Source organism: Lepisosteus platostomus, chromosome 4, assembly GCF_059453375.1.
Source record: "Lepisosteus platostomus isolate fLepPlt1 chromosome 4, fLepPlt1.hap1, whole genome shotgun sequence".
NCBI lineage: Eukaryota > Metazoa > Chordata > Actinopteri > Semionotiformes > Lepisosteidae > Lepisosteus > Lepisosteus platostomus.
Genome location: NC_142614.1, coordinates 70,304,740 through 70,317,202, shown reverse-complemented (window position 1 = coordinate 70,317,202; position 12,463 = coordinate 70,304,740). Strand labels below are relative to the sequence as shown.

General features: G+C 47.6%; 1 protein-coding gene across 12 annotated transcripts in view; it reads right to left on the bottom strand.

The window, feature by feature from the left end:
• Window positions 1-12,463, bottom strand: part of celf4 (CUGBP, Elav-like family member 4) — a 186,629-nt gene that overhangs the window by 44,890 nt on the left and 129,276 nt on the right. For 10 of the 12 annotated variants that reach the window (XR_015936097.1, XM_088630510.1, XM_088630517.1 and 7 more), the window contains exons 4-5: window positions 1,624-1,752; window positions 450-529 (exon numbers count right to left, since the gene is read on the bottom strand). Coding sequence is in view for 11 of the 12 variants with exons in the window: in XM_088630510.1 (XP_088486636.1) it covers window positions 450-529; window positions 1,624-1,752 (209 nt within the window). In the remaining variant the exon portion in view is untranslated. The remainder of the gene's footprint in view (window positions 1-449; window positions 530-1,623; window positions 1,753-12,463) is intronic. The other 2 variants (XM_088630512.1, XM_088630520.1) reach the window with 1 other exon arrangement.

Genomic DNA, 12,463 nt, shown 5'->3' with positions numbered 1-12,463 from the left:
CTGGAACCTATCCTGGCAAGTAATGGGCACAAGGCAGAGCACACCCTAGACTGGAGGACAGTCCATCTCAGAGACAAGCATGCACACACTCACACACTTTTCCCAGAAGCCAGTTCACCCACCAGCTTGTGTTTGGACTGTGCAATGCTAACCACTGCTAACTACCACGTCACCCCAGGGCCTGATTAAAACATTTAAACTTCGGAAATCTTCTGAGGAAGACACCCAACCCACAGGACACTTTGGATCAGCGGGGAAACAGGATGCCCCGTTTCAGAGACTGACTTTTACAAGAGCAAATGCATCGGAACCTAAACATCTGTACACAGGATTGGGCCGTGGAACCCAGAAACAAACCACCCAGCCATGTTCATAAAGCATGTTGCTTCAAACATGATAATGCGAGATCGATGGCTTTGATACTCTTGAGTCTGTGGATCTGTACTCACTGGCATGGTCTGACTGCCGTGCAGGGCGCTGATGGCTGCCTGGGCCTCAGCATGGGAGGAATACTTCACAAAGGCACAGCCTGCAAGAGAGAACCAGACGCTCAGTGAGTGCCCTTCGCACTCCTTAAATACAAAAAGCAAACTACAGCGTGGTCCCTCACACTCCAAGCCTGTTGACCTGCAGGGACCCGTTGTGTTTCCAGGAATGAGCAAAACTGAAGAAACCATGTTATCTCACCTGTAATGAAAGTTCTGAAGTGTCACATTGAGTCATTGTTTTACTAATCGAGGGGTGCCTGATGACTGTACCAACAGTCATACAGTAGGTGTTACTATGTGGAAACTCAGGTGAGACTCTGCATCTTGAAATCCTACTATTGGCGTTGGAGTAGGGTGGGTCTGATTGGATTGTGGGAAACCATAGTGGATGGACCCCAGACATCCCAACAACTTTACATTGTGACCATCCTGCCAGCAACATTCCTGCTTTCTTTCACTGACCTCATAGCACTTGCAATGAGGGAAGGGAAAATCATCTTTGTAATAGCAAAGACATTTGTCAAAGACATTTTTAACAGACGTGTGCTGACTTTGGCTTCACTGAACAGTTAATTAAGACAGTAACAATAGGAACCAAGCTGTGAACAGGAACAGGAACAGGAACAGGAACAAGAACAAGAACAAGAACAAGAACAAGTTGTCACGGACGTCCAAAGGGACTAACCGTGGGGAGCAGTAGAGCGGAAAAAGACCCATATGCGTAGCGGCGAGACGGGAAAAAGGCCCGGGCTCATTAGTGCAAAGAGTTCAGGAATGCTGTATAGAAACCTATGCCCTCAGGGAGCGGACGTGGGGCGCCCTGGTGCTAGGCGGGTCTCAGGACATCCGAATATCAATGCTGAGCGAGGACAGAGTGCAAGACCCGGAAATATATAGCCCGAGGGAAAGAGAGGGACAGGAAGGACAGCAGACCAGAAACTAGGGACAGGACAGAGAAGGAGCGCCCTCTGGCTGCAGAGGGCGTGACACAAGTCACATGAACATTTGGCAAAGTAATGGGAACCAAGCTGCGAACGAGAATGAGAACGAGAACATTTGGCAAGGTAACAATGCGAACAAGAACACGAACAGGTATGAGAACAAGAATGTGTCACATGAAACCAAAGAGCTTTACCTTTGCTGTTTCCATCAGGACCTCTCAGGATGGTGCACTCTTCAATGTTTCCGAAGGACTCAAAGAGCCGACGCACGTCTTCCTCTGACTGCTGCTTGTTAAGCATGCCCACAAAGAGTTTTCTGTCTTCTGAAACAATAGCAAGAGGTCATTACCACGCCCGGGGATGCTGGACAGCCACAAACATCCTCTGTGTCTTCTCTAAGTAAGCCACCTAAATACATACAGGTATGCATGGAATTGACAGTAACAGATCAGGACAACAGATTAGAGTGCAGAGGAACAAGTAATAGGTTTATCCCATGCTGAAAAGAAACGAGAGAAATCACAATGTTTCGGCTGTGAAGACTTCTTCGGGTGTCAACTTGTTCCTTTGCAGACTACGCATGCTGATGCAGTTACCCACCTGAACTACTTCAACAGATTAGAGTGACAGTTTGAAGTAAGCTGCGTTTTAAATATGTAATGTGTTTTTTCATACAGTAGTTTAATATAATAAGTATCTCTCTGTGCCAGGTTTACAAATACTTAATAAAGCCCCATCATATACTGAATAGGACTGTTCGATAAAAAAATACACTTGTCTGCATGTGTTAAGCTATTTTCTTTTATGTACTGCACCATTTGAGGATTTCTCATTTGTCATTCTGCCACCTTCTGTGCACTACTGTGGTTGTCAGTGATGGTGGCAGGAGCGCAAGTACAGTCAGTGGCTACATGGCTGACACCGTTTTACCAAAAAGGGAATGAAAGAGTTTTCTTATTTCCCAATTTACAATGCGTTAGGAGACGGGGGCAGCTTGGCAGAGGAGTGGTAAGGCAGTGATGCTATCTTCTCCATCCATTTCCTCCCACTCTCTGTCTGGAGCCGCGAAACCAATCACGTCAAGTGTGAGAAAATGGACACGGCCACAGTCTGTACAGGAGAGGAAGAGGTGTGGAGCTGTGGAGTCTTTAACAGAGCTTTTATAGCTGTTCACACCCCATGACGTTTCCACTCCTGGAAAACCATAGCTGTTTCCGCTGTCTGGGACATAACCAGCACTATATCTTTCACCCATATAGTGCCTTTCACTGCAATCAGACCTCATAACACAATCTCCACTGAACCAAAAACACTACGCTGTAGGCTGGCATGCCATCCATCCATTTTCTAGCTGCTTCATCCAAATTAGGGCCTTGGAGAGCCAGAGTCTATCCCAGCAAGCCTAAGGAAGCAAGGCAGGGCACCAGCCCAGCACAGGGTAGACACACAAACACAGACACGTACATGTGTCAGGGTCAATTTTTCCCAAAAGCTACTTCACCCACTCATAGGTCTTTGGACTGTAGGAGGAAACTGCAGCACTTGGAGGGCATACAAACTCCGTACAGATACAGGTAGAGTCCTAGTGTTGTGGTGCAACAACGCCATCCACTTCTGCATTCAGGAAAGTTCAAATACTACCAGCAAACAGGACTTCTATATTCCTCACCCAGAAGGAGAGCACAGGACCAGCTCAATCTCCTCAGAGGTTTAGTATTGTTTGCATTTTCTGCCTTCTGAATAAAAGTCTTTTATTTTATTCTAGTACTTCTACCAAACATGAGTCCATAACCAAATTCTGGATATGAATAATGGCTGCCAGAAAGCCAGCTCCTCTTGTTTTGTGAGCTGTTACTGGGTGGCAGTGCCTCTCTTTACACGGTGGCCCCACCCTAGCAAAACAAAATCTACGGGTTTAGAAGCCGTAGAAATATTCCTGCCAGCACTAATAAAGTCAGCCTGGAGAGAACTGTGCAAACCCTGGGCTGAGGACTGAGTCCACCAGGATACACAGAAACACGCTAAGACACACACACACACTCCCTGATCACAAAGCTCATGGCTTCTAAAACTCCTCAGTGCTTCTCCAAGAATAAGTGTAATTGATAGAGACGTTACAGGACTCTACCCCTCCAGCTCTCTCTCTGCTGCTCCCCACATTGTACTCTACATCGCTCCGGTTGGAGATGGCCTCACGATTTCTCTCTCCCACCTCCGGTCTGAAATGCTCGCAGGTTTTTCTTTTTTTGTATTACTGTTGATGGCTTCGCTCCTTCCAAACCTGCTGCCAAAATGTAGCTTTTCACTTCAAGAGCTATCAATATCATTACAAGCCTCCAGCCCTTTACGTCCCTTTGCTACTCCCTGCTTCTCAGCTGCGACTCCTTGCCCTGTCTCCCCCCACCCCTGCCCCCCCCGGTCTGTGTCGGCGGAGGACTGGGAGGTGACGTTTTTGCTCGCCTGCCGTCGTGCTTTAATCTGTGGGCCACACGTCCTGTCTGCCGCGGCTGTTCCTGAGTGCCGCCATTTGCCTAATTTGAGCAGGCGAAAATCATATCTTCATCCTATGCAAATTGCCGTCGATAAAGACAAGTTTTTAGTGAGCAATTTTGCTGTCACCAAGCTGTAAAATTAAATTTCTCTACGGCGAGATTTGATAAGGGATTGTTAGTGCCAGCCCTGATTCCCTTCCCAGTAGCATAGTGAGACCCACAGCACTTCTGCTCTTTTGTGCAAAACAGGGTATTAGCAGCAATCAGCCGGAATCCTGCGCTCCGCAGCGAGGGGACTGAGGATAATGGGATATGACAGTGGAAAATGTGTACAAAACCATGTTCTTGCGCACAGGAGCCAGAGAATTGCAGGTTCTTCTAATGGATTAGCAGCCCGTCACGTTGAGCTGTGTGCCAGGCTGATAACAGGAGGGAGAGAGAGACGGTGAGAGAGAAACAGAGAGAGGCTTGGGGGGGGGGGGGTTCAGAAGACAGGGCTGCTCTGGAGACTTTGCAACATTAATTCTGCCTTTTGGCACAGGAACGTTACTTTCTCTCATGTAACGCCCTTCACCTTTCATACCTCCGCTTTTCACATTACAATCAACACACTGCTTCAGAGCACATCACCTCCACGTTTTTCAGAACCCGCTGGAGACCCACCCACATGGCACATTAGACCAGGAGCAGGCACTGAGAATGCCCTGGGTGAAAGGAAACAGCAGGCGTCTTACTCCTGCAAGGAGCCAGGAGTACAGGGAGCTGCCTTGCCGAGGCATATAATCTGGCCCTCTATTGTCTTCTAATGGACTTTGGAAACGTTTTCTACTGGCACTTCCTGCAGAAGGTTAGAGAATTGATTGACAGAAGAAACAACTTGCTCAATTTGGCCTGGTAGACCAACGAGGCCAGGAAAGCAAAACGGAAAATAGTGAGCAAGTGTTGAGCAAATAAGGAACTTTTCCAGGTGTGATAATAGAACCACATGAACTCAGCAATGCTGAGTTGAGCAGACAGATGGGTTAAAGCACCCAGGAGTGTAGATCAGCTCTGTAATCGAGTTTGCGACAACCACCGCTGTATGCTGTATTGTTGTGCATTGATAAAGAAACCTTGATTGATTGATAATCGCATCTTCTATTGTGGCCCAGCAGGTAGGGTAGAACTTCAAACGAGGTCACCACCCCTGGCAGGGGTGAAAGGTCACCAAGGCCACGACCCTTGAAAGAGCAGCACTGTCATAAGGGGGTGGAGTTGGAGAGGGGATTATGTGAAGAGGAAAGTCTTTGAAGAATATTTTTGGGATGCCTTGCGTGCTAGGTACTCGGAGGGATTTCAGCTGCAAGTCGAACAAGCCACGGACTGAGGAGCTGGGCTATGGAGTGCAGCGCCGACTGCCCACTCACCTATCCTGGCCTGCCCATCGCACCTCCCCAGGGACCTGTGTCTGGCTGCCCGAGTGGCGATCAATTGTGCTGTAAGACTGTATTGGAATCCTGTCTTTCATGTGGGCTACAATTGTTCAGCCCCTTGTTTTGAAGTTTACCCAGGGCTGCTTTTCTTCTGCAAAGAGCTTTTAATGGAATTAAAGAGAGTTTTGTGCTGTGCTGCCTGACTGCACGCTTGGGGGGACTGGCCCCTTTGTTTAAGGGCCAATAGTAAGACGGCATTTCCAGCGCTCAGTTTGAGAGCCTCCAGGCGGAGATGAAACAAATGTTTTTTTTTTTTGTTCTTGAGCTAATGTTCTGAGGAACCCTCTCCTAGACAACATCCCCTTTCTCATTCTGAACATTTCAGTTCCACTGCATGATAACCAAGGCTAATGAAGAGTGTGCTGCCCACTATCTGGAAATACATACAGTCAGTGCCTATTTGCTCCATCCACAGAGAAACTGCAATCCTTAAAAGCTCTGGGGAATGTGTATGGGACAAGAGGGGTGAGCTTCAAAAATAGGGCTTAGAGACTGGGTGTGAACTCCTACGTATATGAAATAATCCTAGGCACATTTGCTGAATTCAGGAGTTGTGTTTTATACAGAATTACAGTTTTATATATGGTTGTATTATGTTCTTTTCCAAATCAGCACAGATCCACACACATGAAACAAACCTAGCTCAGTATAAGGGTTTTAGTAAGAAATGTATCTGGACTGTATATTTAGTTGGTATTTGACGAGAGGGTCTTTTTATTTTCATTTGAATATTCACTGATGCGAAATAAGTAGGACTGAGGTTGAGCAGCCCTGTGCTCTCCAGTAAATGGATGTGCACATCCCCGTCGCTAGAGAAAGTCCAGAATGTCAGTCACAATGCTGGCGGATCTACAGAATGCTCCAAGGAGCTCAGATCGCAACTCTGGCAAAAACTTGTCATTTGAGGGTGAAGGAGCTGGTTTACCAGGAAGTGCTCAGGAGGTTTGCCAGCTCCCTCCTACTTCCCTGCAGGAAATCAACTGATCAGCATTAGAGGACATTAAGATGCAGTCAGGCTGTTCCGCGGTAATGAGGTGAATCCCAGGGAAGCGGCGTTCTCTTAATCGCTGGCTTGGGATGCCAGGTTCATGTCAGTTACTGCACTGGATGGCGTGCTGTGATTTTTCCCAGGGAAATGGACTGAAAGCCGAAGTGTTCAGGCTCATCTGGCACGGGGGTGGCAGTGAGGGCCCGGGTGATGTGCGCGCTTATTGCTTTAATGAGGGCCACTAACACTTCATTAGGATGGAGCTGAAATGAGCCCCATCGCAGTGCCTGATTAGTGGAGCATGCTCCCAGACAGCCCTGACTGGCTGCGGGTAATTAGCTGGCTTGATCACAGAGCTGTGCTTCCTGCGGGACCAGGTTCCCCCTCTCCCTTTCCCACGAGGCTCTGGGGCTAGAGGAGGCATTAGCAGGGCCCTCTAATTAACCCAGGTCTCTGTGTACTGTGATACCTCACTTTATCAGCAGAGCCATGCATGCGCGTGTGTCTGCTAACCTCGCACGGCTGGCCAAGAGCTGGAACGATGTCAGTAGCAACACTGCCAACACCCAACAATGGTGTTTATCCAATAAGGAATAACGTCCAGCATTTTCCCCTCAAAGGATGACCGCAGGATCGCATGGCCTTTAACTCCCTTTCAGTGTCTCCTCAAAACTCACCCATTCGGATTCCAAACTCCTCCTCTGTCTCACAGTTACTGGTTTCTGTAAGCGGTAATCGTACAATAATGACTAAAGTAACAACAGTGGCAAATCCACAGTCCCTCACGCAGTGAAGACCCCTACATACCCAGCCGGAGCACTGCCTGCTGAAGAGACAGACACCTGACACCACCGGATTCGAAGAGTGAGCAAGCTCAATGATCAAAAGGAAGACAAAGAAACAACGAGCAAGGAATATTGGCAGACACTTGCAGACTTTCCTGATCTCAAATTGGATTTCTGAGAAGCTAGATAATGAGGATAAGTGTATCACGACTAGTACCAGTCAGCCAGTTCGTTTTATTTTACACCATTTGAGTGCACATCGTCTCAAAGTGCATCAGAAAAGTAAACTCGAACTGGATGATGTAAGAATAAAGCAGACAAGCATCATAGAAAGCAGAGGGAGAGGCAACATTGGCATCAATAATCAAACCACTATCTGCAGAAAGCCTAATTAAAACGGGCTTGGATATTTAGAAGCTACACTTCTAAGTTCATAACCGAAAAATTCATTTTGTCGTGGTCTTGATAATGGATACTGATCGATTAGTACGCTTCCTTCCTTTTTTTGCACTGAATTCCTCATAACCCAGGATACAAACAGAGCAGCGGCAAGAACATGAGGCGGTCCTGAAAATCCATTGCATATGACTGCATTCCCAGCATTCCCTGGTCCTGCTAGCCAGGTGCCACACCAGAGACTTGCGCCAATCAGGTGAGGGCTTCACCGTCAAGACCCCAACGGTCTGCATGCCTGGAGACTCAGGCGCACACTCGCTCACTCCTCACAGGGCTGCCAGGTGTGGCTGCTGCTCTGAGGAAGGTCTGGGAAGCAGGGAAGCTAATTAAGCCCCCTAATGCACTACAGATAAATACCCCCAAGGTGGCAGGTTCTAGTGCAAACTGGACTGCCGAAGCACAAAATCAATGTATTTAATATCATGCAAAAGAAGCCCCTGTCTCCACAAATCCCACGAAACGAGTTAAGCTTGAAATACCTAGGAGCAGGATCCGAAAGTCAACGCAGAGACGGATGTGAGGAAGTCTGCCTGGAGCACCCGAGGAAGGAATACTGCACGCGAGTCCTCGGGGAGTGCTCAGGACGGCACTGGGAGGGGAGCCTTCCTGGCGGTGCAGAGGTTAAAGACACTGCGTCCTCCTGCCACGCCGCCGCTCATTTGAGGCTTGGGAGGGGGGATTAACGGCCTTGGCTTTTTTTTTTATTCCTTCCCCCCCGTGCCTTGATGAGAGTTCGTGCGAGATTGATCCCGGAACGCCGTAATTAACGAGCGCGCTGCGGTACGCGCGGCGAGGCCGGCTGCTGCCTGACAGGACGTCCTTGTCAACAAGACGGATCGGCGCGCCGGCCTTGCAGGGAGGGGGTGTTTACACAGCCGGCGTGGGGGAGAGAGAGAGAGCAAACAACACTCATCCCTCTTCCCGGAGAGCTGCACCCCGCGCTCCTCAGGAACACTGGCAGCATGGGGGGCCAACTGGGAAGGGCAAACCCAGGAGTCCTGATCCGGGAAATGGAAAAGTCTACATAAAAAGAGTCTGAAAAGTTGGCCCTTGCAGGCTGGGATTGCTCCTCTCCCGTCCAGCGGGGAGTGGAGTTAACGCCAGTGGTTTTCCTCACTCTTGCGCTGGTTAAAACGTGACCCTGCGTGGGCCACTGTCCTCACACAGGGAGTTGCGATCCCGCGCGGAGAAGGATCACCCCTCCTGTCTAGAGCACGTCATGCCTCTGTTAACAGAACTAAGCCCTCTCTGGACTGTGGCACCGTCTCTAAACACGAGGAAGGGAGAAGACTGTGTGAAATCTGAGTGAGAAATGTACACCCTGTCTTATTCCTTATACCAGGCAGGTCGTTTCCAGTGGTGACCTGGAGATCTATTGATACAGGGGTGCACAACAGCAGCATCCGACCCAGGACCCAGAGCCAGGCCACTAATAGCTAGTCTTTTCTTTTTCTGGAAGGATTCACTATTTGGGGTAAGTTTAAACTGCTTAAAACTTTCTGAAATACTCAAATAACTATGAGCTCACTGGTTTCCTTGCTAGATGTTTCATCCTTCCGTCTTCAGAACAGCTTCCTGAACATTCACCATGGCCTTAGTCAGTGCTGTCTGAATCAGGCCTGATGGGCCTCTGTTCTTTCAGTCTCAGAGCTTTGAAATGACTTTTCCACGACCAACGCACCTCATGGTGGAAATACGTACATTCTTCTCCAACTCAAACATCACATATCTATAAAACCAGAAATAGGAAGTTTGTCTCCCTGGTTGAGAATAGTCACCGACGAAAAATCAATTAACCAACAATTAATTAAATCATTCAAAAATGACCAAAAAACCATTTGACCACCCCAGATCTCCAAAAATGCCCAAACCCCGAGTGAGGAGTTTGGGTTTATGGACAGAAGGGAGCTGTTGAGCCGGTGCAATGCATCTGAACGAGGACCATCTATTTGGCTTATAAAGCTTGACTGCAACAGAAACCCAGAAACCAGGCAGTGTGACTTCATTAGTTTCCTGCGCACTTGCCTTGGAATTTGTCATTTTCTGAAACTGTTGTTAAGCAATGGGCTATTTTTAGCCCCGGTTTCCTAATTGCTCGCTCACGCAGGTGTGTGAGAACGGAGGGGCTGGAGACCCTCTCCAGCTGCACAGGAGCGCGACAAGTGCGAGGACGAGGTGTCTGCTGATACCGGCGCTGTGATTGGAGCCCTCTGTTGCTGTGCTCTGGCCTGCTCAGGAGCAGACTCTGGCAGGCTCTTTCAGCCTCGGAGCCAGTTGCAATGCGGAGAGCAAGTGTTGCGTCAGCTAACAGCGAGACTTGTATCTATGAATTGTTAATGAGCCCCGGTAACTTTTAATAAGCTGCCCAACTCTGAGACATAGACACTTGGTGCACCGACTAGGGGAGTCACCAGCCCGAGGCTCTTTCTAAACTTCCAGCTCTCTGTTATTAACACTTCACAAGTCTATCGTACAGAAGCTCCCTGGGACAGAGAGCCAGGCAGTTTTCGCTATTCATACTGTACATCCACCACATCAGCTTATAGAACACAGAGAAGGAGCACTGAGCCCATCTGTGTTATTCTCTCTAACTTGCTTTATTCTCTCACAAAATTGTTCTGCCTCATTTAGAACATAAAAAGCCTACAAATGAGAGAACATAAGAACATAACAATTGTTGTAAATGAGAGGCCATTTGATCCATCCAGCTCGTTTGGTAGTTAGCAGCTAATTTATCTAAGGATCTCATCTAGTCATTTCTTGAAGGAGCACAGGATATCAGCTTCAGAAACACGCCAAAACTAAGAATCTTTTCCACAATTCCTCAGTCCCAGCCCTCTTACTAGAGATGAGATTATTCATGTATTAAATCGCTAAGTGATTCAAGGATCCCATCCTGCCGTTTGTTGAAGGATGTCAAGGTGTCAGCTTTGACAACAGGACTGGGGAGCTTGTTCCAGACCTGTAGCTTGGGTAGCTTGGAAAGTGCACTTCCCTGTAGTTCTGCTTTTGTCCTCTGGTTCATGTTTCACCGGTGATTTAGAAGAAGCCCACTGTGTTGACTTTGCAGTGTCTTTGAGGATTTTGAATACTTGAATAACTATTCAAACAGTCTGTTCAAGATTAAAAGCATCAGTTTTTTTTGCTAGAAAGCCGAGTATGTACCTGCTCCCTCTTCTCCACAGCTGCAATACCTTTTGTGTAACATGGTGAAGAAGATTGTAATTGAGATTGACAACCAACTCGGCCCACTACCCCAGCCTTTTTAATAGCGTGAGAAAAGAGGACGATAGTGTTTGCTTTCATCTGAAATTTCTACCTCCCACAGAACTTTTTCCATGTACTAATCTTTGAGTCATACAGGACCTAACAGGAGAGCTGAAACGTAAGAATAAATATGGCTCTAACAGGCACCTTTGAAAAGTCAGAGATTCTTGGCAAGATCTCAGGGTCACTGTGGTGAAGCAACGGGGTCAATCTTTTCGGCCTCTATCCCACCCACCTTCGGTGAGGATTTGCCAGTTCTGCACTGTGGGTTCTGGAGTCCTGATCATTGTTACTACAGGACTAAACAATGAGACTGAATCTGTCAAATATTCCTCAAATCTGTAAGGTGCAAATTCGGAGCTCAGAGGAATCAAAATTACAAGATGATATAAACCATAATGCACTACAGAAAACCAAAATATGAATGAAATGCAGCAGCACTTATCTAAAGCCGTTCTCTACTGGTGGTCTGCCGAAGAGCAGGACAGCTCTCTGATGGGAGTAAGGACTGGGGACACTGAGAGGGAGGTGTGTGATGACATACTGAAATACAACTTCAGAAGTCAAGACACATAAGTAAATACAAGAATAATCAGCTGCACACAGAAAAGTCTCAGATATTTTTGCAAGTGGGGGACAGGTTGATCTAGTGTACTCTATGTACATGGTAATTCAGTATAATGGATTATATTTATTGGAGATTATAATCTGAATATTATAACAGTGCGGATTATAAATTGTATTAGACAAAGCCATGCTTATGTGTGAAAAAAGTGTGGAAGAAAGCCCAAGCCTGGTAGACACTGCTCTGTTCATGTCTGCCCTGTGCTGTGCTGCGTACTATCAAAGAAGATCAGTGGACCGTGAAAGGTCCCTGAGGCCTCTGGAGTTTTAGCAAGAGCCACCCTCCCCACCCAGCCTTTCTGGGGAGAAATCAATCAAAAGTGGGTAAGAACTCTTCTCCGTTTCTCTTTCCCTTGAGAGGGGGGGCTGTGCCCACAGGAGCTCAGGCCTGCTGGAGGACGTTGCTGGCTGGTCTGATACTGTGCCAACAGAAAGGCCCTCACAGCTCATGTTGAGGTAATCTACTGTATGTGTACAGTGCTGTATCGCAAAGCAGACCTGCCCCTCCTGCCAAATCTGTGTCAGTATTGGTGTGCAGCCCGTAGAGAAGCTATTGCCTTTTTGTTTATATTTATTCATCCCATTAGAAGAGTCTCCATAGCTGCTCACCACTGGCCCAGAAGGGCCCTACCGTACCCTTCACAAAAAGGCTGTCAGCCAGTGGAAGGTATTGAAAGTAGAAGTAGAAACCACCAGCCAACCAACTCACCACTCGACCCGCTGCCAGCGAGAAAGCAGAAAAAGGAAATAAAGCCGATCTTCGGCCCGGCTTCCTTGTGATTGAACGGCCCGAGAACCTGATGGGAGAGCTTATTATACATCTGACAATGAATTATTTAGTTTCAATGATGGCTGCAGGCTTTAGATCAGCAATAACGGGCTACATTATTGATGAGGTGTGGGACAGAGGATTGGCTTTTAGAAACTGGAGATGAGATTTTTGGCGCACC